Consider the following 25,702-nt stretch of genomic DNA (forward strand, 5'->3'; position numbering starts at 1 on the left):
GGAGAGAGCTGCCTGTCTGTCCAGGCCATGGACCTTTCCTTCTAGGGTTGGTCTCAATCCAAAACCAGCCATTTCTTGGTCTGCCATTTTATGAATGCTGCAGTGGTTCAGGATACAGCTCCACAAGCTGAATTTTTTTTTTCCATTTGTAGTTGGTACTTGAAACAAATACATCACTAATAGTATTAGTTGATTTTAAGAACTGTTGATTCTTTTTTTTTTTATTATTATACTTTAGGTTTTAGGGTACATGTGCACAATGTGCAGGTTTGTTACATATGTATCCATGTGCCATGTTGTTTTGCTGCACCCATTAACTCGTCATTTAGCATTAGGTATTATCTCCTAATGCTGTCCCTCCCCCCTCCCCCCACCCCACAACAGTCCCCGGAGTGTGATGTTCCCCTTCCTGTGTCCATGAGTTCTCATTGTTCAGTTCCCACCTATGAGTGAGAACATGCGGTGTTTGGTTTTTTGTCCTTGCGATAGTTTACTGAGAATGATGTTTTCCAGTTTCATCCATGTCCCTACAAAGGACATGAACTCATCATTTTTTATGGCTGCGTAGTATTCCATGGTGTATATGTGCCACATTTTCTTAATCCAGTCTATCGTTGTTGGACATTTGGGTTGGTTCCAACTCTTTGCTATTGTGAATAGTGCCGCAATAAACATACCTGTGCATGTGTCTTTATAGCAGCATGATTTATAGTCCTTTGGGTATATACCCAGTAATGGGATGGCTGGGTTAAATGGTATTTCTAGTTCTAGATCCCTGAGGAATCACCACACTGACTTCCACAATGGTTGAACTAGTTTATAGTCCCACCAACAGTGTAAAAGTGTTCCTATTTCTCCACATCCTCTCCAGCACCTGTTGTTTCCTAACTTTTTAATGATGGCCATTCTAACTGGTGTGAGATGGTATCTCACTGTGGTTTTGATTTCATTTCCTGATGGCCAGTGATGATGAGCATTTTTTCATGTGTTTTTTGGCTACATAAATGTCTTCTTTTGAGAAGTGTCTGTTCATGTCCTTGGCCCACCTTTTGATGGGGTTGTTTTTTTCTTGTAAATTTGTTTGAGTTCATTGTAGATTCTGGATATTAGCCCTTTGTCAGATGAGTAGGTTGCAAAAATTTTCTCCCATTCTGTAGGTTGCCTGTTCACTCTGATGGTGGTTTCTTTTGCCGTGCAGAAGCTCTTTAGTTTAATTAGATCCCATTTGTCAATTTTGGCTTTTGTTGCCATTGCTTTTGGTGTTTTAGACATGAAGTCCCTGCCCACGCCTATGTCCTGAATGATATTGCCTAGGTTTTCTTGTAGGATTTTAATGGTTTTAGGTCTAACATTTAAGTCTTTAATCCATCTTGAATTAATTTTTGTATAAGGTGTAAGGAAGGGATCCAGTTTCAGCTTTCTACATATGAGCCAGTTTTCCCAGCACCATTTATTAAATAGGGAATCCTTTCCCCATTTCTTGTTTTTGTCAGGTTTGTCAAAGATCAGATAGTTGTAGATATGCGGCATTATTTCTGAGGGCTCTGTTCTGTTCCATTGATCTATGTCTCTGTTGTGGTACCAGTACCATGCTGTTTTGGTTGTTGATTCTTTAAAAAAAAAAACAAAACTACACACCTCTTTTTAGAATGGGAGACCTTGTAGTTTTTTTTTTCCACAAATTTTTATTTTAAAAAATGTCAAACCTACAAAAAAGCTCTAAGAATAATACAGTGAACACCTATATAGCTTTCTTCTAGATTCACCAATTGTTAGCATTTTGCCACATTTGTGCGTGCATGCTCGCTCACGCGCTCTCTCTCTCTGTCTCTATTTTTTATATATATATATACATATATATATACACATATATATATACATATATATATATATACACACACACATATATATATATATATATATTTCGCCAATAGCCATTTAAGAGTAAGTTGTAGGCCGGGCGTGGTGGCTGACGCCTGTAGTCCCAGCACTTTGGGAGGCCGAGGCAGGTGGATCACCAGGTCAAGAGATTGAGACCATCCTGGCCAACATGGTGAAACCTCGTCTCTACTAAAAATACAAAAAATTAGCTGGGTGTGGTGGCACGTGCCTGTAGTCCCAGCTAATCGAGAGGCTGAGGCAGGAGAATTGCTTGAACCCAGGAGGTGGAGGTTGCGGTGAGCCAAGATTGTACCACTGCACTCCAGCCTGGGTGACAGAGCAAGACTCCATCTAAAAAAAAATAAGTAAATAAGTAAGTTGTAGGCTGGGCACAGTGGCTCACGCCTGTAATCCCAGCACTTTGGGAGGCCGAGGCGGGTGGATCACCTGAGGTCAGGAGTTTGAGACCAGTCTGGCCAACATGGCAAAACCCCATCTGTACTAAAAATATAAAAATTAGCCAGCTGTGGTGGAACTTGCCTGTAATCCCAGCTACTCAGGAGGCTGAGGCAGGAGAATCACTTGAACCCGGGAGGCCGAGGTTGCAGTGAGCCGAGATCATGCCACTGTACTGCAACCTGGGCAACAGAGTAAGACTCTGTCTCAAAAAAAAAAAAAATTGTAGACCTCTCACTCCTAAATATTTTAGCACATATCTCCTGAGAACAAGAAATATCGAGATTGTTTCAGTAATGTCCTTTACAGCAGTTTGTTTTTTTTTGTTTTTTGTTTTTTGTTTTTTTTTTGAGACAATCTCGCTCTGTCACCCAGGCTGGACTGCAGTGGCACAATCTCGGCTCACTGCAAGCTCCGCCTCCTGGGTTCTGGCCATTCTCCTGCCTCAGCCTCCCAAGTAGCTGGGACTATGGGCGCCCGCCACCACGCCCAGCTAATTTTTTGTATTTTTAGTAGAGACAGGGTTTCTCCATGTTAGCCAGGATGGTCTTGATCTCCCGACCTCGCGATCTGCCCTCCTCAGTCTCCCAAAGTGCTGGGATTACAGGTGTGAGCCACCGCACCCAGCCTAGCAATTTGGTTTTTTATTTGTTTGTTTTGTATTTTTTTTTTTTTTTTTTTTTTTTTTGAGACGGAGTCTCGCTTTGTCGCCCTGACTGGAGTGCAGTGGCGCGATCTTGGCTCACTGCAAGCTCCGCCTGCCGGGTTCACGCCATTCTCCTGCCTCAGCCTCCCGAGTAGCTGGGACTACAGGCGCCCGCCACCACGCCCGGCTGATTTTTTTTATTTTTAGTAGAGATGGGGTTTCACCATGTTAGCCAGGATGGTCTCGATCTCCTGACCTCGTGATCTGCCCTCCTCGGCCTCCCAAAGTGCTGGGATTACAGGTGTGAGCCACCGCGCCTGGTGCAATTTGTTTGTTTTTTTAAATCCAAGATCCACTCAAGAGATACAACAACTTGCATTTAGATTTTTTCTTTAATGAGTATTTTAATTTAGTTTCAGAAAAAAATGGTGCATGACTTGGATGAGAAAGCATAAAATTAAGAGGGTTTTCTGGAAATGCAAGAAAAATAAATAACCTTTAATATGTTCAATGATAATTTTCTGGATCTTCCTCTTGTGTCAAAAGCTATATATATTTCTTTCTCAAAGCAGCTGCTCCAAGAACTAACTAGCCCTCTTTATCTCCCTCTAGCTGGGATAGACTAACTCCCCTCCACCCTCACCTCTCTTCTTTGAATAACACTGCATACGTGTTAATAGCCTGGGCTCTCACCAATGAACAGAATTGTCCTTTAAGCCAGCAACCCACAGGCAGTGGGACCCAAAGCCTCACCCCTAGTCCCCAGGGCAGAAGCCACAGAGCTGGTATTGTTTCTACTGTCTCAGGAAGAAGGAGCCAAAAGCTGACCCTTGGCACAAATCAAAGGCCAATATGGAAAGAGAATAACTGTTTCTAGTCCCAGAGTAGGCAAGTTGTGGGCAAAAACGGGGAGTTTTTGCAGCCACCCCATCTTTAGAAACAAGGGGAAAACTAGACCCTTTCCCACTATTATGGTCTACAAGGTATTCTATTGCTCCAAGGGGATCTGAAAACGCAAAAGTATCTAAACAAATAAGGAGAACTTTTCCCAGGCTGGAGATAAGAGTGACAAACAGACAGATGGGTGAATGTAATAAGGTGTAGGAATATGATGCTGGGAACCTCCGTTCTTCATATGGCTGCCAGCCCTACAGAGGACAACACAGTAAGAACCAGGACAGCCACTCCAGACTGGTATAGCTGGGGAATCTTCAGGCCTTTTCCTAGGTCCCACTTCAAGTGTCAGACCCCATTCCAGGTATGATACATGAGAGGGAAGACGAGTGCAAACTTAGCTGTGTGGATCAGTGCTGGCCCCAGACAAAGGGACTTCATGAGCTCCGAATAAGACTCAAAATTCCCAGGGAGTAACAGGGCCGACATGCCAAAAAGAGAGGCCCCTGCCCTCAAAGCAGTACCAGTGCCATGGTGGCAGATGGCCATCGCCATGGGAAGAGACCAACTGTAGGTAGTGACGTGGGGAGATACAGGACGGTTTAAACCTGTGTTCTTATTCCAGAACTGCTCCATCTCTTGTTTGGCTCTGGTTCCCAAAGGAGCAGCATTTCTGATACAGAGCTGAGGGCTAAAGTGGGCTCGGAGGCAATGTCGACCAACATGTCTCACAGCAAGAGTGCAGCCATCTTGGGTTCCACATTTAGTTGTTATATCTCTTTAATCTCCTTTAATTTAGACAGTTCCCTAGGCTTTTTGTCTTTTATATCATTAGAAGAGTCCATGCCCATTGTTTTATAGAATATCCTTTAATATAGTTTTTGTGGGCTTTGTAGCAATTATATCTACATAGGCCTTAAATTATAGGACTAAAGCACAGGGTTACCACTTACTGCTATTAAAACAATATCAGACCGGGCACGGTGGCTGACACCTGTAATCCCAGCACTTTGGGAGGCCGGGGCAGGTGGATCACCTGAGGTCAGGAGTTCGATACCAGCCTGACCAACATGGCGAAACCCCATTTCTACTAAAAATGCAAAAATTAGCTGGGCGTGGTGGTGCATGCCTGTAATCCCAGCTACTCGGGAGGCTGAGGCAGGAGAATCACCTGAACCCCGGAGGCAGAGGTTGCAGTGAGCCGAGATCGCGCCATTGCACTCCAGCCTGGGCAACAAGAGCGAAACTCCATCTCGAAACAAAATAAAACTGTCAAATGGTCACTGTCATAAGGACATTTTAAAGGCAAGTTTTTTATTAGGGATATTTAAAAGTTTATCTTGCCATTTTAGATGAGATGGTATAAATTAATGGGCTCTGGAAACTGATCTGGTTTAATTCCAGATTTCATTCCTGGGTTTTAATCTGAGAATTCCCTTAACGTCTCCAAGCTTCATTTTCCTCATCTGTAAAATGGTAATAATAACAACTGTATTTACCTCATAGAGTTACTGTGAGGATAAAATGAGCTAACATGTAAAATATTTATTAGCAAAGGGCCTAGAACATTGTGAGCATTTAGTACCTAATAGTTGTGGTAGTAGAGTTGTTGATAATTTGTACTAGGTATCAAATATTAAAAAATTATAACATGAAAAATTATGTATTTAAGAGATCAGGAAGCTTTGTTTTTGAAAGGTAGCCAAGAACGTTTTGGAGATTGTTATACTTAATGTGTTCTCAGATATTAAAAGAAAAAAATCGCTGCTGGGTGCGGTGGCTCACACCTGTAATCCCAGCACTTTGGGAGGCTGAGGTGGGCAGATCACGAGGTCAGGAGATCGAGACCATCCTGGCTAATATGGTGAAACCCCATCTCTACTAAAAACTCAAAAAAATTAGCCGAGTGTGGTGGCAGGCACCTGTAGTCCCAGCTACTCGGGAGGCTGAGGCAGGAGAATGGCTTGAACCTGGGAGGCAGAGCTTGCAGTGAGCCAAGATCACACCACTGCACTCCAGCATGGGCAACAGAGCGAGACTCCTTCTAAAAAAAAAAAAAAGTCAGCCAGGCATGGTGGCTCATGCCTGCAATCCCAGCACTTTGGGAGGCCGAGGCGGGTGGATCATGAGGTCAGGCATTCAAGACCAGCCTGGCCAAGATGGTGAAACCCCGTCTCTACTAAAAATACAAAAATTTTCGAGGTATGGTGGTGGGCTCCTGTAATCCCAGCTACTCAGGAGGCTGAGGCAGAGAATTGCTTGAACCTGGAAGGCGGAGGTTGCAGTGAGCCGAGATTGCACCACTGTACTCCAGCCTGGGCGACAGAGTGAGACTCTGTCTCAAAAAAACAAAAAGAAAAAAATATTTTAATTAAATTTACACTTCACACACCTGGCCAATGAAATGGAATTATCCTAATTAAGTTCCTCCCCAAACCTTGGTGTTCCATTTTCTCCCAGAAAATTGCATTGATCAATTTAGGATTGTTGAAAAAAAAATCCCTCAGTGTTCTACCCTCCTTCCCCAACCTGTTTGGCATCAGTGGGAAAGCAAGGAATTTTTGGCCATCCATTCTACCTGTAACTCAGGGTTGTGTTGGTGACAGTGACTAGGAACTGCTCCTGTTCCCTCCAGAGCCCTGTCTGATTTCATAGACTGGCTTGGAGCTGAGGGCCTCTCATAGCTTGCCACATCACTGAAGCCCCCACATACTCCTCAGGTTACCATTTCTGAAACTGGCAGAGTTTTATAATCATATTATCTGTTACTGGGTCCGAGGGCAAGAGAGAGCAGAGGAAGTTGATAATTTTTTGGCCAAGTTTTTTTTTTTAATACCTTTCAAACTAATAGAGAAGCTCTATTTATAGGCATAATTGGCTTTTACTTTAAAATATATTAAAATCAGAAAATAATACTACATCTGACATTCTTGTGGGGGAAATGGCTAATCATATATGAAAGCAGATATTCAGTCACTTTATTGTTTGTTTGCAGTAATATTCAGCCTGTCATTCAAGTAACTTTAATTAGGGCTTTTCTTCAGTATCTAGGTTACTTCTCTTTATTCACCAAATGCTTGCAAATGCAAAATAGAAAGTGCATATTATTAATTTGAATTCTAATGTTTATAATGAGACCATATGCAAAAACTCAACTTTAATTTTATCTATTACAGAAATAATTGAAAATGCAGTAAAGGAAAAATCAATACTCACATGACTTCCTAGTTTATGAAACACCTTCATATACATTATCTTACAACTTACATCTCTGTAAGGTAATTGGGACAAATATTTGGTTTCTTCATTTGACAAAGAGAGCCAAGATTCAGAAATGTTAATATTCAAGTTCATGGTTCCACCACTTACTGGGTGATCTTGAACAAGTCACTTAATCACTCTGTGTAATTTCCTTAAATATAAAGCAGAATTCAAAATAGAGCCTACCACATAGGGTGTGTGTGAAGACGAAATGAGTTAATGTCCACAAGGCACTTAGAACAGTGTCTGGTGCATAGTAAATCTCAACAAATGTTAGCTATTAGCTGTTATTATCACACAGCTAGTAAATGTTAGGACTTGTACCCGAATCTAGACCTTCTGTCTCCTAGTCCAGAACACTTCCTAGTACCATGTGCAATTTACCTTTTAGTAAATCATTGATTGAATTTCCGCCTCACACTGACCTTGTTATTCTTGAAGGGATCTTTTTCTACTTTGTTTACTTTGACTTTAAATTTCTTAAGATCAAAAGGGAAATGTGTTTGAAAGATTCTTCCTGATTTTAAAAAATCCTCTGATTGCTGTTGTCATCTGGGTTTGCTTGACCTTGAAGTATCAGAAGGTGTTTTAGCAGGTGAAGATATCATAAAATTGTTTTCAAGAGTGATTTTGGGTGTTTCTTGTGAATTCTGTTTTGGTTGGAAGGCCTAAAGTGGGAAGTAGAGTTAGAAGAAATTGTTGAACTACAGCCCAGATTTTGGGGGTTGGGGGGAGTTCAGCCATATCTCTTATCTACAGTGCTGAGAGAATATTGCCATTACAGAAAATGGCAGCTTGGTGACTTCAGAGTAAAGATAATTGTTTTGACACAGGATTATTTATAGTAAAAGAGCCATCCTGAAGAAATTGGTAAACTGTTATGGACCATTTCCTGGGAAAGGAGAAATTGTTTATAGATATTTCTCTTGATAATAGTATTTGTAGCAGGCTTTTACTTGTGACTCCCAGTTGTTTTTACTCTATCTACTGCCAGTGTAGATATTTTATGGCTGTGAGATGGACCTAAGTGAAAATCTGCATGCTTTTGTGGGAGCTACTCAGCTGCTATAGGGAGACAACCGCCTTTTCTTTGGATGCCCAAGGTCAATGCAAAACTGGATTTGATGTTGAAGATTGCAGAGGGTGGGCAGTGATGTGAAGGAAAAATGGAGTCAGCCAGGAGGCCTTCATGAGGCAAGGAATAAGAGAAAGCCCCAATTCACTGGGCATGCCCTATCACCAGGCCTTTTTGATGTGTACATAATACAGTATATACATAGATGGAGTACTCTGACTGCAGGATGTTCAATATGCTTATGATCTTTGTGGATATCTGTACCAGTATTTAACTTGGTAAGACAGGAGGTTTGAAAGATCCTGCTGAGACCTCCTCTTTGTGATATTTGGACTTTTTAACCCACCTTATCTCTAATATTATCTTTAGTAAGTAGAATTAATGTCCTCATATTAAGTGAAAACACTGAATTTTTAAGATTCCCTGGCACCTGGTGATAGTTCAATACTGTTTGCAAAATAGGATATGAAGAAATGATGTATTTATTGTCTTTTCTAGTTTTGCAGTCTGGTTTTATTTTTCCTGACTAGCCACCAACAGAATCTTCTGACCTATGCAGCATGAGACCAAACCCCAGAAAACAGCTCTGGGTCCTAAAACCTTAGCAGTCTCTCTCTTGCAACTACATGGCTGCCCATTCAGTTTGGTGCCTTCTCCTGTGTGTTAGTTTCTGCCTGCTATGCTGGGGAGTGGCTGGTCTTTTTTTCTGCTATATTTGCTTGAATGCTCTGTATAGTAGATGGGGAGTTGGAGAAAAGGCTAAAAATGAATAGCCATTATCCATTGCCACTGTCATTACATGTTGCCCAGGACTCCAGAGAGCTTTGCTTCTTAGCCAGTTGATTATGAATTAAACACCTCTGATGTGTGAGAATCTTCTGTATGTGGGGATTCTTATCCTTTGCCATTTACATTCTTCTGATATGCAATGTACCAGAGAAGAACAGTATTGGTGATGGTTTCCTTTGAGGTTAGTAGCAGAGTTGGGAATTGAGGAATGACAGCTGAGAGATTTAGCAAAGCTAGCAGGGTTGTAGAGAAGTTGAAAGCTTAGACTAGTTCATGATGGGCCTTTGCTTAGTCATCATTTATGAATGCCAGTGTGGCCACAAGTGCCACAGGTGGCCCCTTGAATATCTGTTGCTCTCTTTAAAGTTTTTGCTGATTCTCCCAAGTTGGGCCTTTGCTCCTTATGATTTCAGTGACACATTTTGTCCCCACTTACCTCCCTCAGCTTTGTAGTGAGTAGTTAATTGTCTAAATGTTTGTTTCATCTACTTCATAAGTTTCTTTACAAGAGGAAGCTGGGGCCGGGCGTGGTGGCTCACACCTGTAATCCCACCACTTCGGGAGGCCGAGGCAGATGGATCACTTGAGGTCAGGAGTGTGAGACCAGCCTGGCCAACACAGTGAAACCCTGTCTCTACTAAAAATACAAAAATTAGACAGATGTGGTGGCAGATGCCTGTAATCCCAGCTACTTGGGAGGCTGAGGCCCGCGAATCGCTTGAACCCGGGAGGCAGAAGTTGCAGTGAGCCGAGATCATACCACAGAGATTGTGCCACTGCACTGAGATTGGGTGACAGAGCAAGACTCCATCTCAAAAAAAAAAAAAAAAAAAAAAAAAGAAGAGGAACCTGGTCTTGCTCATTTTAGTATTCTCATAAACCATGGATATGTCCCACTTATGTCAGTTACTCGGTAAATCTTATGGAATTAAACTGAACAAAACTGGCTGTGTCTATGGAAATCCTGCAGCTAATGTCCATTTTTCTAGACCTACTGTACTCTGCCAAGAGGGTATCTCTTAGAGAAGCAGAGCACCATCATCAGAAATAGCAGGCAAAAGCACACCAGCTTATTGTTGGCCCTTTTAAAAACTTTTTTTGAAGCTTTTTGTGTGTGTGTTTGTGTGTCAACAAAGCTTTTTTTTAAAAAGCTTTGTTAAAATATCATTCACATACCATACAACTCACCAATGTGACATGTGCATGTCAGTGGTTTTCAGCATATTTACAGAGTTGTGCAGTCATCACCACAATCAATTTTAGGAAATTTATCATCCCAAAAAGAAACTCAGTGCTTATTCCCTCCAGCTTCCCCGTCCTAGGCAGCCACTAATCTATTTTTGTCTTGATAGATTTGCTGGTTCTGGACATACTTTGTCTGGCTTCTTTCACTTAGCGTAATATTTTCAAGGTTTATCCCTGTGGCATGTGGCCAGCCTAGAGCGTTGTAGAAATTGGAAAGCAGGTGGTGCTTGTTTCCTGGCTGCTTGTTAGTTGTGGCTAAGGCCAATGGTGAGTCCACCTGCCCTCATTAAGGATAACCAGATGTATTTAGTGGAAATTCCATAGATGTGTTCTAAACTTGCTCCTGTGAGTAATTGTAAAAATTAAACAAGGTAATATCAATGAGCACCTAACTTAGTTCCTGGACAAAGTCCCTTTGTCCCACTTGAACTTCTTAGATTTTAGTAAGAATTTGCCAAAATGAAACAACAGGTAATTTGTAATTGGTACTTTGAGTTTAATGTACTGATTCTTCCTCCACCCTTTTGTTTTTGCTCTCCCCAAGGCTATGCCTTTCTGCTGTTCCAGGAGGAAAGCTCGGTACAAGCTTTGATAGATGCCTGCCTAGAAGAAGATGGGAAACTGTACCTGTGTGTGTCAAGCCCCACCATCAAGGATAAGCCAGTAAGTAATATATGGCCAGCTGTTGCTTTTCCAGAGCACATATGCTGTTGGAATAGCCGACCTCCTCTTTCTGATAATGGAAATGCTGGTAACTAGGATCCTCTTACCCAGCTTGGCCTTGCTATGCAGTAGAGTTGGACTTTCGTTGGTGATGGGAAACTAATAACAAATTACTCAGTATTTCATTTTATACCTTTGGGACTGTGTGTAAACAAATATGTCCTTGTCTTTCACTTACAGCTCTTTTAAGCTAATTCCTATTCAGAAATTCTGAATTGAGGTAAATAATGCTCTTAGCGGTTTTGGCAGCTGGTTTCCGTCATTATTTCAGATCAAGGACAGGAGTTATTTATTTTTGAAAAAGGTCATAATTGTTGATGTTTATGTGCCTCTGAATGCAAGGCATTGTGCTGGGTGGTACCCTCAGCTAGTTAAATAGAGCCTTCTAGGTCAGGAGCTTACACTCTAAAATGGATAGTTTCAACAGAGCAGGAGAGGAGAAGGGCAGAGAACGTGGAGCTAAAACCATAATTCAGAGTTTGTGGTTAAGAGTTTGTGGCTTCTGAGCCAGGGTATGAATAAGTCACTGGATAAGGGAGGAAGATTGTGTCCTTTCTCTGGCAGAAGAGCTATCAGTGGAGAAGGGGCAAGATCATGTTCAGAGCAGAATAAAATAACTTCATTTATGTGACAGAAGTAGGGATCTGTGGGAAGTTGGCAGGGGTAGGGTGAGGTGAGTTTGTGTGTCAAGGCTTGGTGCTAGGTGTGGCAAATAGAGTCAAAATATGACACAGAGTGGGCAAGAGACCAGAGCTGTATATACCACAGGGCCTGCAGCGGCCTCTGTATGACTAGCACTGGAAGTGTGGGGCCTACTTAGCAGCTAGGTTTATTTTCAGAAATGTACATGGGGAAATAGTTGGATTGAATATAGAAGTTTTGAGTGTTGACTCTTGCATTGAAATATCTGCTTGGCTTTGAATAAATCATCTAATCCTTGCTGAACTATGGTTTCCTCACCTGGAAAATGGGAAGAATAATCATTCTTCCCTGGGTTGTTGAGAGGCTCAGATAAGAGGAAAATGAATGTGAAAGCATTTGGTAGAGGTCAGATACTTGTACAAATTTAACTGGCTAATGTTGTCAGTCCTACATAGGATTCAACAGAGCAAGATTAGAACTCAGCTACATGGCAATATCTGTTGAGAAGGATGATGACATCTTGAACAGGGTTTACAACTGTTTGCTAAAAAATGATGTTGAGACTTGACCACCTATAAAGGGGAGAGTGCAGCACTTAAAGCAGAAGAGAGAACTACTAAAGAATGGGGATATTGAGAGTATTCATTGGAGAGTAAGCAAATGATGTGGAAAAAGAGGCAGGGATTTTAGCCAGTATAAAAGTGCCACTGTAATTTTCAAATTTGGAGACTGTTGCCAAATTTTGGAGTAGTATGAGTTTGGAAAGTCTGTACCCAAAGAAGAAACAAGCCCCCCTCCACACACACAAAAAATCTGTACCCAGCCAGGTACGGTAGCTCACGCCTGTAATCCCAGCACGTTGGGAGGCCAAGGCGGGCGGATCACGAGGTCAGGAGATCAAGACCATCCTGGCTAACATGGTGAAACCCCTTCTCTACTAAAAATACAAAAAAATAGCTGGGAGTGGTGGCATGTGCCTGTAATCCCAGCTACTTAGGAGGCTGAGGCAGTAGAATCGCTTGAACCTGGGAGGCGGTGGTTGCAGTGAGCCGAGATCACGTCATTGCACTCCAACCTGGGCGACAGAGCGAGACTGTCTCAAACAAACAAACAAAAAAAATCTGTACCCAATTTGGTAGGGTCAGATATCTGAGAGGTAAATTCTCAACCTCCAGAGAGCCTCTGCTACTGGCATGCCAGTTGGAGAGAAGCTGGAGTGAGCTAGGAAGGTTTAAGGTCACACACTGTAGGAGAGGATTAGAAATAAATTTTTCTACATAAAAAGGCAGAGGGATAGTAGTACACATTGAAATAGTTATGTCCATGCAGGTTAAGAAGCTAGAGATGAACACACAGAGTTTATATACCTTGGAAGAATCATGTCACTGGCTCTGTAGGGAAGGGGAATAATATGCCTTGTGGGACAAGCCTTCAGCTGGACGGGATGTCTCTTGAGCAGGGAGTGAGCAGCAGTAGGGGTCAGATGGAGGTGTTGTGGTGACAATGCCATTACTCTTGAGTGTTTTCAGTAGAAACACATGTATTATCCTTGGATTGAAGGACTTTTGAAAATAATTAGTAGAATTATCTGTTTTGGAAATATTTATGGGGAAACTAACTTTCACTGTTTGTGTTTTGGCAAATTCTGCCTTATTACAGTTTTCATTTTCTGAGCTCAAGTGCAGCAGTTTTACTGTAGCTTGGTGAATTCTGAATGGCGACTGCCAATCACACATTTCTTTGACCCAGGCATACTCAGAATTTCCAGCATAAACAATTTTAGTAAAACTTAGGATAGGAAACTTAAAAGTCCCCAAACACCTGCAATTTTAATGAACTGGATCCTATTTTGGGTTCCACTCTTTTGTCTCTTATTTTTGAAACCTTCTCTTACTTGGTTTTAGCTCCACATCTACCACCCCACCACCACCCCCCGCCTCATTTATTCATACGTCCCTACCTAGGTTCTGGTACATTCCACCTCATTGTGCATGCTCCCATGAGGGGAAAAAAAGTAAGAACTGTGTTGAACCTTTGGAAGTAAATGAGGACCTTGGCAGTAGCTCAAGGCAAAGTCAACCTTTGGCGCTCATTCACCAAACTTTTTTTGAGCCATGGCGCTTCCTTGCTCCAAGCTTTTGGCTTGGCTAGCCTTTTCTACCTTTCAGGATCCCAGTGCCCTTGTTCCGTTGTTTCATTTTTTCTGACCCTCCCTGGATTTCTTCTTGGAAATACACCATGTTCTAAAATGACCTTGCAGATTTTCTACCCTTTATCTTTCTTTCTCATCATTTCCCCTCAAACTCCTGTTCCCTTTGGAATAGATTAATCAGATTGTTTTGCTAATGTAGAACCTGATAGTGAGGTCTCCTTTCACCTATCTTGTCCAGGATCATACTTGGTTTTTTTTTAACTTGAATTCCAAATTTGTGGATTTCAGGTTGTATTAAGGAGATATTTTTCGTCAGTGACTACTTCTTATTAAATTACTCAACTCAGACTATTCTGTGTATAGGTCTGGTCCTGAAAGATTGCAGAAGGAACTGTATTTATGGCCTAATTAGTTGACTTCCTCAGTTCCAAAGAATGGGAAGACAAATTGGCAAGAGCAAGAGGAGGTATTGAGGAGCTTCTAGATCTATGATTTTTTTTTCCTTCTCTGGTAAGAGGAGTTTCATAGCTCAGGTATCCCAGGCATATCAGAAGACAGCTGTGTCCATGTGCAAGGGTTCCAGTGAAGCAGGCAGACATTGTGCACAGTGGTCCCTCTCATCAAAGTGACTCTATTTTTTGACTATATTAATAGATTGAACCTGAAGGTTCAAGACAGCAAGCTAATAGAGCAAGGGACCTAGAAGGTCTAGCAGAGATAGGGGCTGAAAAAGAGTAATCTTCAAAAGAAGGTGGAGAAGGAGCTATTTAAGGTTCTAGAACATGTTGGCCAGAGATGTGGGATAGCAAACACCTTGAAAGGATTATCAGAGGAGTCTCCTGCTTCCTGCTCCTTATGATTTATTTATAGCACGATCACAATTTCTCTATATCCTGAAATACAACAGAGTGATTTTGCTATAAATTTAAAAACCATATTACCAAACTAAAGTATGCTTATGTGGGGATCCGTTCTTTACGTTATTGCTCAGGTAATGTGGTCATCCACTTAAAACTTGAAAAACAAATTTGAAAAGAATGGTAAGAATAAGGAATCTGGAAATAAAGGCCAATTTAATTCTTCAGTTTTTAATTATGTCCCATGTGTCTGTCATTCTGGTGTTTCCTCCTCCCCCTGTTTGTATATGAGTGGGATCTGTAGCACTTTTCAGTCACTCCTCTTTGGTTACAAAAGCAGTCCAGATCCTTTTCCCAGCTATTTAAGACCTTCCCAGTCTAGCCTCAACTTTTTTCCAATTTTGCCCTTTTCTGCTTTCCTTCTGAACCCCATATTTTAACCAAACGGAAATATCTATGCTCTCATCTCAATTCCTTTCTTCCTTCCTTCCTTCCTTTTTCTTTCTTTTTTTTTTTTTTTTTTTTTGATACAGAGTCTTGCTCTTTTGCCTAGGCTGGAGTGCAGTGGCATGATCTCAGCACACTGCAACCTCTGCCTTCTGAGTTCAAGTGATTCACCTGCTTCAGTCTCCCAGGTACAGGCATGTGTCACCACATCTGGATAATTTTTGTATTTTTAGTAGAGACGGGGTTTCACCATGTTGGCCAAGCTGGTCTCGAACTCCTCACCTCAGGTGATCCACCCGCCCTGGACTCCCAAAGTGCTAGAATTACAAGCATGAGCCACCGCACCTGGCCTCCCATCTCAATTTCTAATGCCTACCCTTAAAGACTCCTCACAAATGCCATCTCTTTCATGAATGCTTCCCTGATCATCACATCATGTATCGTGAATGTTACCTATTATTGTAGCTATCTCCAGCCCCATCTAGAGCCATCTTTTTTTTTTTTTTTTTTTTTTTTTTTTTTTTTGAGACGGAGTCTTGCTGTGTCACCCAGGCTGGAGTGCAGTGGCGCGATCTCAGCTCACTGCAAGCTCCGCCTCCCGGGTTCACGCCATTCTCCTGCCTCAGCCTCCTGAGGAGCTGGGACTACAGGCGCCCGCCAACACGCCCGGCTAATTTTTTGTATTTTTAGTAGAGACAGGGTTTCACCGTGTTAGCCAGGATGGTCTCGATCTCCTGACCTCGTGATCCGCCCGCCTCGGCCTCCCAAACTGCTGGGATTACAGGCTTGAGCCACCGCGCCCGGCCTAGAGCCATCTTTTTAAAATGGTGTGCCTTCCTTCAGACCACGTTTGAGTACCTGCCATGGTTAAGGCACAGTACTGGTTACTATGAATCAGAACATACTGTGAGTTGATATAAAATCTTGTGTCTAAAAGTTAATTAAATGGTAATGAGGGAATAGCCAAAAAAAAAAAAAAAAAAGGTTAATAGTATAATGCATAGATAAAATAAGTATAGGCTGGGTGCAGTGGCTCATGCCTGTAATCCCAGCACTTTGGGAGGCTGAGCTGGGTGGATCACTTGAGGTCAGGAGATCGAGACCAGCCTGGCCAACATGGTAAAATCCTGTCTCTATTAATAATACAAAAATTAGCTGGGTGTGGTGGTGGGCGCCTCTAATTCCAGCTACTCGGGAGGTTGAGGCACAAGAATCGCTTGAACCCAGGAGGCAGAGGTTGCAGTGAGCCGACATTGCACCATCACACTCCAGCCTGGGCGGCAGAGCGAGACTCCATCTCATAAATAAATAAAATAAAAATACAAAAATTAGCCAGGCATGGTGGCGGACACCTGTAATCCCAGCTACTGGTGGGCTGTGGCAGGAGAATTGCTTGAACCCGGGAGGCAGAGGTTGCAGTGAGCTGAGATTGGGCTACTGCACTCCAGCCTGGGAAACAGAGCAGGACTCAGTCTCAAAAAAAAAAAAAACAAAAAAAAAACCCCACAAAACAAGTATATAAATACACAGTGTCTATAGAACCTAGCACATAAGAGGTTCTCAAATATTTGCCAAGGTAACAAAGATAAAACAAAAGAATAAGATACAGATTATATACTTTGGAAAGTTCATCTATACCTAGAATGATGAAAGAAAACTTCCTGGATGAAGTGTCATTTGAATTAGGCTTGAAGGATGAGGAGAATGTGGAGTTGGCCAAGAGAAGGGTAGAAGTATAGGGAATAAAAATTTGAGAGAAACGCAAAAACATGAACACAAAAATGGGAAATGGTGTGACATGAATGGAGAATATTTAGGTTGGTTAGATGGAGCACAAATATATGAAAGGGAATAGAGAGAAATTAAATTAGGCAACATAGATAGAGACTAAGTTATAGAACACCTTGATTGTCTCAGTCCTTCATTTGTGTTGTATTTACTAAAGGTATTTCATTCTTTGTTTAGTACCTCTTAACTCATAACTATAATTTTATCTTGGCCCATTTGAATCTGGTTTTGTATGTCCATCTTAGAATTCACGTCTAAGCCATCTCAGCATGTGTGTCATATCCCACCTCGGAAATCTTTAGCATTTCTGATCTTAATTTATTTGTTTCTTGAATTCTTGGTCTAAATTGTGGTTTGGGGCTGGGCACAGTGGCTCTCACCTGTAATCTCAGCATTTTAGGAGGCTGAGGCAGGAGGATTGCTTGAGATCAGGAGTTTGAGGCTGCAGTGAGCTGTGATCACACCAGTGCACTCCAGCATAGGCAACAGCGAGACCCCTGTCTCTCTAAAAAAAGAAAAGAAAAGAAAGAAATCATGGTTTGGACAACTTCCATCATAGGAATTTTCTTCAAAGAAGGAATTTCTTTTCCAAAGTGAGAGAAATATCTCCTATTCATTATACATTTGATTTTTTTTTGCCGTGGTCTCTGAATCTGCAAATTGGTCCAGAGTTTCTTAGTGCTTGAATCTTTGGAAGCTGTATTTTTTTTCAGGGAGGTCTAAAAAATGTTGCATTTCTGGCCGGGCGTGGTGGCTCACGCCTATAATCCCAGCATTTTGGGAGCCAAGGCAGGCGGATTATGAGGTCAGGAGATCAAGACCATCCTGGCTAACATGGTGAAACCTCGTCTCTACTAAAAATATAAAAAATTTAGCTGGGCGTGGTGGTGGGTGCCTGTAGTTCCAGCTACTCAGGAGGCTGAGGCAGGAGAATGGTGTGAACCTGGGAGGTGGGGCTTGCAGTGAGCCAAGATCGTGCCACTGCACTCCAGCCTGGATGACAGAATGAGACTCTGTCTCAAAAAAAAAAAAAAAAAAGGAATGTTGCATTTCCATTGTACTAAATGGTAGTTAGTGGACAAAATAGCCAATGCCACCCCTTAAGGGATAATGTTCAGTGTTTTCCAGAGTGTGTTCTGAAGAATACTTGTCCCATCAAAGACTAATCTCTTGAGAGGATCATTGACAAACGGTTTCCTCGTAATGGTAGTAGGTGTCATTTTTTGAGCACTTACTTTGTGCATTGTATATCCATTTTGTCTTTTAATTAAAGTTTCCTTAGCCAAAATCATTTGGGAAACATTGATATATTAAGGTTCTGAGAAGTCTTACGATATATACATTTGTGTAAAATTGTTTAATCCAGCATTTTACATACCTGCTTTGGGGATGATACTCGTGCAGATTCCTGTGGAATTAGTATTCCATGAAGCTCATTCAAAGAATAGGCATCTTCCCAGGAAAAACTTAGGTAACCTGAACTTTTATGTGTACGTTCCTCTCAAGAGTTTTAGTAATCAGCATGCCAGTAACAACATCCTTGTCCTAGTACCATGGAGCTGAAAGTTCACATTTATGTAGACATTGGACAAAGTTGTCTGGCTGGAGTACAAGATTGCCTGAGACTGTGAACCTGAAAGTTAAAATAGCTGGTTACAGTGCTAGTTTCACTGATAACTCATTTTTCTCAAGCTTTGCTAACTGCTAGTTTTGTTAGTAGGTCCAACAAATGTCCATTGGTCATTTCTTGATGCATTGCAAATAGGCATAAAGAGTTTGGAGAAAAAAGAGTGGTTAATCACTCACTAGTAAAAATTCATGCTGACTTGTCCAGGAGCCTATCTGGAAGCTGTGACTGGTGGCCAGTAGCCTGGAGGACAGGGAGCCTTGCAGGCACACAACATGATTTTAGTGGAAAGCGTACATGTAGACTGTTTTATAAACCTGGAGTTCAGTTCCAAGATGACTTCACTCTTCTGATCCTTAGCTTCCTTAGCTCTAAAGCAGGGATAATTTTTAGAGCATATGGTGTGGTGCTGTTTAAGTGTGACTGTAAAATGCCTAGCATAGTAGTGCAATGTAAGTGCACAAAAGTGATTTTTCTTTCAAAAGGGAATCGGCTATCATGTTTATGCTTTCTGAGTGACGAAGCAGCATCAACAGTGATGATGAACACTAGATAATTCTGATCATTGAGTGGGTCTCACCTAGTGGCATCAGAAATTTGCATTCATTAAGCCCAAGACCTTGGGCATCCACTGGTGACCAAATATACCCTATTTTCCTACCCCTGGAAGGTAGCTCTCAGTGGAGTGAGGAGAGTGATCTGGGAGCTGTAGAAGAGCAGCTGCTGGACATGTTTTGTGACACCAGTGTCAGCACCTCAGGAAAACATTTGTTTACACACCAAACTTGCACAGAGCACTCACTAATGGTTAGGCACTGTGCTGGGCAGTTGGGATCCACACAAATATATGGTTTCAGCCTTAGAGGATCTTAGAGTCCAATAGAGGGAAATAGACATATGACCAGTAAGTGACCTAAGGAGCCGCAGATGCTCTGAAAACCTGAAAGTTAAAATAGCTGAATAGAAGTATTAGAGGGAGTAGTTGTGATGGGGAGAGTGCTCAAAGGGCAGAGTACGCAGATGTTTCTGAGGCAGTCAGAAAAGCCTTTAGAGAAGTGTTGACTTGAGTCTTCTGGGCATAACATTTAATTGATAATGGCTTTATTAAATCAAATATAGTGCAAAGATATACATAACCATTTTCATGGGGCAGTTTATGCATGCTCTATTTCTTCACTGAGTGCCCTTATGAAACAGTATACCGAATTGTTCGAATTGTTCATCAGTAACTGAAGGTCCCAAAGGAGTTGTAAAGCCTATAGCTTCCTTGCATCAGATAATAGGCTCTGCAGCCTGGTGACAGGGGCAGGAGTTTCCTTTTTGTACCTGGACTGTTTCCTAAACCTGAGGTGGACTTAGAGCATCCAAGGAGGACGTGGAAGAGTTTCCTAGGGTTACTTTTGGCTCCCTGTCTAGGAAGAATCCTGGCTATTTTGATGAAGATTTTCTATTTCTACTTGGAGACTACTTGTATCTAGGGAATGGGAGGAATAGTCTGAATGTGAGAGTTAACAGCCTTTTGCCTTGAGGCCTGACGGAGGTCTGACTGAAGCCCATAGAGCTACCCAGGATATAGAAGTCTTATTAAGGCTAAAGATTCTGATTAGCTGTTCCTTTCTCTCCACTACCCCCAGAAGATGCAGGGAAGGCATCTCTTCCTCTTCAGCACTTGAGAATAATAGATAGCATCTAAACTCCTGAAATTGGCTGACCTATTTGTTAGGGAGCTATGTGGTCAAAATTATGTTGAAATGAGATGCCAATATCAGTGTGCTGTAAAGAGTCTAAACCACAATTATTGTTGTGGCTCTTAGTTTTGGTGATTAATAATAAACCAACTCCTTATGCCATGGAAGAGATAAAGATGCCTCACAAACCACAAACTAGTTTGTTTATTTATTTATTGAGACAGAGTCTCCCTGTGTCACCCAGGCTGGAGTGCAGTGGCATAATCTCGGCTCACTGCAACCTCTGCCTTCCAGGTTCAAGTGATTCTCCTGCCTCAGCATCCTAAGTAGCTGGGATTTCAGGCACATACCACCACGCCCAGCTAATTTTTGTATTTTTAGTAGAGACGGGGCGGGGGGGGGGGGGTTTCACCATGTTGGCCAGGCTGGTCTCGAACTCCTGACCTCAAGTGATGCACCTGCCTTGGCCTCCCAAAGTGCTGGGATTACAGGTGTGAGCCATCACCCCACAAACTAGTTTATTTCTGATATTGCTGGGGCAATCCAGTCATTTTGTGAAGTCTGTGATGCTTAAAATAGAATTGCTGACAGCTGGGGTGGGTCTGAGTTCATCACCACTACAACTGAGCTGTTGCAGCTGTATGTCAGCAGACCTAGGTTTAGCTGACTCATCCTGGCTATTAGGATGAGCTGGGGTGCTGCTGCTTGTTGGGGAGAGCAGTCCTGATGGTTCTGCAGTATTGTTTTTCCAATTTATGTAGACTAAAAGGATTGTAGGATTGGGGAGAGAAAAATGGAGACTTTTTTCCTAAAGAGCTTGAGTTTGAAGGGTACTGAAAAGAGGAAAAGGAAAAAAGAAATCAGAGTATGGGGGAAGTAGCTGAGCTCTGAACCAGGTCCTTTTTGGGAAAAACAACATACGGCTTTGAGGGGGGTCTTTGGTCAGGTGGTTTCCCTAGCTGGCCACCTGATTGCACTGTTGAAACCAAATGGTTTGCCATTTGGAACTGTCTTGAGATGAACAGATGAAAATGAAATCCTATGCAATAGGATGTTCATGTGATGGGTGTTGTAACCTAAAGAAGGGACCATACAGAGTGAGATGTTAAAAATGAGCTTGACGATATTTATTGGTAGATGAATATCTAAATACTAAATTGTAACTGAGAGAACTCTAGCTGTAGGGATATGTGGTTATGTTGAGAAATTTGAAGTCTTGAGGTTTGTGTAAAAAACTGTTCTTAGCCGGGCACGGTGGCTCACGCCTGTAATCCCAGCACTTTGGGAGGCCGAGGTGGGTGGATCACGAGGTTAGGAGATCGAGACCATCCTGGCTAACAGGGAGAAACCCCTTCTCTACTAAAAATACAAAAAATTAGCCGGGCGTGGTGGCGGGCACCTGTAGTCCCAGCTACTTGGGAGGCTGAGGCAGGAGAATGGTGTGAACCCGGGAGGCGAAGCTTGCAGTGAGCCAAGATGGTGCCACCGTGCTCTAGCCTGGGTGACAGAGCGAGACTCTGTCTCAAAAAAAAAAAAAAGACAAAAAAACAAAAACAGTTCTTATTGGCTGGGTATGGTGGCTCATGCCTGTAATCCCAGCACTTTGTGAGGCTGAGGTGGGCGGATCACCTGAGGTCAGGAGTTCGAGAGCAGCCTGACAAGCATAGAGAAACCCCGTCTCTGCTAAAAATACAAAAGAATTAGTGGGGCGTGGTGATGCATGCCGGTAATCTCAGCTACTTGAGAGACTGAGGCATGAGAATCGCTTGAACCCGGGAGGCGGAGGTTGCAGTGAGCAGAGATCGTGCCATTGCACTCCAGCCTGGGCAACAAGAGTGAAACTGTCTCAAAAAAAAAAAAAAAACAATGTTTTCTCCTTGCTGCTGGGGGGAAACAAATATGTTTTCTCCCTGCGGCAAGGGGGGAAATCAAAAACAAAAAATTGTGTTTTCTCTTATCCTGTAATTAAATTAGATACAACAAAAATATTTTCCTGAGACAAGGGCTGGTTCTGTCGCCCAGGCTGGAGTGCAGTGGCTTAATCACAGCTCACTGCAACCTCAAACTCCTGGGCCTAAACGATCTTCCCACTTTAGCCACCACACCTAGCTAATTTTGAAAAGGTTTTCATAGAGACAGGGTCTCACTATGCTGCCCAGGCTGGTCTCGAACTCCTGGCCTCAAGTGGTCCTCCAGCCTTGGCCTTCCAAAATGCTGAGATTATATAGGCATGAGCCACCATGCCTGGCCAAAAATGCTTCTTTTTTTTTTTTTTTTTTTTTTGAGACGGAGTTTCACTGCCCAGGCTGGAGTGCAATGGCGTGATCTCGGTTCCCTTCAATAGCCGCCTCCCGGATTCAGGCAATTCTCCTGCCTCAGCCTCCTGAGAAGCTGGGATTATTGGCACCTGCCACCACATCCAGCTAATTTTTTGTATTTTTTTTTTTTTTTTTTTTAGTAGAAACAGGGTTTCACCATGTTGGCCAGGCTGGTCTGGAACTCCTGACCTCAGGTGATCCACCTGCCTCAGCCTCCCAAAGTGCTGGGATTACAGGCGTGAGCCACCGTGCCTGGCCAAAAATGCATTTTATATTTAATTTTAGCTAAGAGGTTCTGGTCAATTGTCAATGAAATTTTCATTTTAGGAAATGATGTTATCATATAGCATTCTGTTTAAAGAAATAACGCATAGTAGAGGTCAGGCACAGTGGCTCATGCCTATAATCCTAGCACTCTGGGAGGCCGAGGTGGGCGGATTGCTTGGACTCCTAAGTTCAAGATCAGCCTGGGCAACACGGCAAAACCCTGTCTCTACAAAAAATACAAAAATTAACTGGGCATGGTGGCACATGCCTGTACTCCATGTACTACTGTACTCTAGCCTGGGTGACAGAGTGAGACCCTGTCTCAAAAAAAAAAAAGATGATGAAGAGACCCATATTGCATGTCTTGTTTTTCCTAGCCCTTGACCTAATTGTATCCCTATTAATGACCTTTAGTTTTAAGTAGGATGAAACTTTAGTTTTTATATGGAGCTATAATTATTTTACTCTTTATTGATAAAAATTTCAAACTGGGCCAGGCATGGTGGCTCACGCCTGTAATCCCAGCACTTTGGGAGGCTGAGGCGGGCGGATCACTTGAGGTCAGGAGTTTGAGACCAGCCTGGCCAACATGGTGAAACCCTGTCTCTACTAAAAATACAAAAACTAACCGGGCATTGGGGCAGGCGCCTGTAATCCCAGCTACTCGGGAGACCAAGGCAGGAGAATCGCTTGAACCCAGGAGATGGAGGTTGCAGTGAGCCAAGATTGTACCACTGCACTCCAGCCTGGTTGACAGAGCCAGACTCCATCTCAAAAAAAAAAAAAGAAAAATAGCCAAACTGGTTTGGTAACATATCTTTTATACAGTTTAGCCAGAAAACTTTCAGTTCTTTGAACAGCTATCTAATGTTTCAGTTTAGTATACTCTTAATCATTTAAAGTTAAACTCTATAGAAGTGAACTTTTCAGAGCAATAGCAAGAAATAAGTGAGGAAAAGGCCTGGGATGGAGTGAAGTTTCTGAAAACTTCACGCTGAGGCAGGTAAATCACCTGATTTCGAGACCATCCTGACCAACATAGAGAAACTCCATCTCTACTAAAAATACAAAATTAGCCGGGCGTGGTGGTGCATGCCTGTAATCCAAGCTACTTGGGAGGCTGAGGCACGAGAATTGGTTGAACCTGGGAGGCAGAGGTTGTGGTGAGCCAAGATCGTGCCATCGCACTCCAACCTGGGCAACAAGAGTGAAACTCCATCTCAAAAAAAAAGAGTAAGGTATACTAGGGCAGAATTATTGGAAGTGTAGGTATTAATAGGTGTCATGCAAAAAATGGGGTCTATAGAAATAATTTTAGAAATGCTGAGTTAAACAACATTGAACAGATTTTTTTTTTTTTTTTTTTTTTTTTGAGGCGGAGTGTCTCTCTTGTTGCCCAGGCTGGAGTGCAATGGCGCGATCTTGGCTTACTGTAGCGTCCACTTCCTGGGTTCAAGCGATTCTCCTGCCTCAGCCTCCCAAGTAGCTGGGATTACAGGCATGCACCACCATGCCTGACTGATTTTGTATTTTTAGTAGATATGGGGTTTCACTATATTGGTCAGCCTGGTCTCAAACTCCTGACCTCAGCTGATCCACCCACCTCAGCCTCCCAAAGTGCTGGGATTACAGGTGTGAGCCACTGTGCCTGGCTGAACAGATTTCTATAGAATTTCTTAGAGCCTTTAATTAAGTACACTAATGGGTGCCATGAAACTCCAAAAAGGAGAAGATAATCTACAGCTTTTCCCCAACACTGCTTATCTGGCAGACCAACCCTAGGGACCCAAATTCCACAGAACACACTTTGGGAAACCTTGAAAAGGAATATTAGTGATTTCACTACTAACTGTTGATATTATTAATGTTAAGTTCTTTTAGATTTCTTGAAGGCTGATGTTAAAGTCACTATATGGTATAAATTATTATATTTATACCACTCAGCACTGTGTTTGGTTTTTGTCTTTATTCCTAAAAAGATTTTGCCTTTGGAGATAAGCAGTTATATGAAACAGAAGATAAGAATTTAGAAGATACGTACTTCAGCCAAAAGTAGTCCTCAGGAGAGCTTCCATAGGAATACATGCTTTAGAGAGAAGCTAAAGAAAAATGATTTTTGTATTTTCTCTCATATGTGCTAATGGAACAAAACATTCCATCACTGTGAGCTGTGTGGTAACTAAACTCTTCAAGCCAAAGATCATGGACTGGGTGGGGCCCATGGCATAGATCTGGTCTGCAGATAGTTTTATTTAGCCTGTATAGTGACTTTTAACATTTGAATTAGTTCCTATTTTAGAATCTTGAAGTTTCACTTAAAAATCTGAATTTCTAGCCACTCTTGAAAAATGGAAAAAGTCTGACAATACTTAGGCAAGTGGTAACTACTTGCTGGAGCTGAGAAGTAGTTTACTCCAGTGTGTTACTGCCTGCCTGCTAACCCAAATGTGGCTTGACATTTGTGCTACCTGTCTGACCCTATGGTCATTTGAGTTTGTGTGACCCCTACCATAAGGACATGGCATGGCCCAAAAGCTGGTGCTTCCCAAAGGATATTGTAGCCCCTTTTTTAATTTTTATTTTATTTTGAGACAGGCTCTCACTCTGTCACCCAGGCTGGAGTACAGTGGCACAATCTTGGCTCACTGCAACCTCTGCCTGCCAGATTCAAGTGATTATTCTCCTGCCTCAGCTTCCTGAGTAGCTGGGATTACCAGTGCCGGCCACCAGGCCCAGCTAATTTTTGTATTTTTAGTAGAGATGGGGTTTCACCATTTTGGCCAGGCTGGTGTCGAACTCCTGACCTCAAATGATCCTCCCACCTCGGCCTCCCAAAGTGCTGGGATTACAGAAATGAGCCACTGCACCTGGCCAGCAACCTCTTTTTAGAGTCACCTTAACAAGAAAATGTGGTCAGGCTGCTCCAGGAAGAAGTGCTGGAGTCAT

At 42.4% G+C, this 25,702-nt stretch overlaps 1 protein-coding gene and 1 pseudogene across 11 annotated transcripts in view; one reads left to right on the forward strand and one right to left on the reverse strand.

The window, feature by feature from the left end:
* CPEB3 (cytoplasmic polyadenylation element binding protein 3) overlaps positions 1–25,702 on the forward strand; it is a 248,131-nt gene that overhangs the window by 171,061 nt on the left and 51,368 nt on the right. For all 11 annotated transcript variants that reach the window (XM_012505798.2, XM_012505800.2, XM_030809262.1 and 8 more), the window contains one exon: positions 10,792–10,910. In XM_012505798.2, coding sequence (XP_012361252.1) covers positions 10,792–10,910 — 119 coding nt within the window. The remainder of the gene's footprint in view (positions 1–10,791; positions 10,911–25,702) is intronic.
* On the reverse strand, positions 4,031–6,327 carry LOC100592358 (annotated as a pseudogene).

This window comes from Nomascus leucogenys, chromosome 3, assembly GCF_006542625.1.
Source record: "Nomascus leucogenys isolate Asia chromosome 3, Asia_NLE_v1, whole genome shotgun sequence".
NCBI classification, from domain to species: Eukaryota; Metazoa; Chordata; class Mammalia; order Primates; family Hylobatidae; genus Nomascus; species Nomascus leucogenys.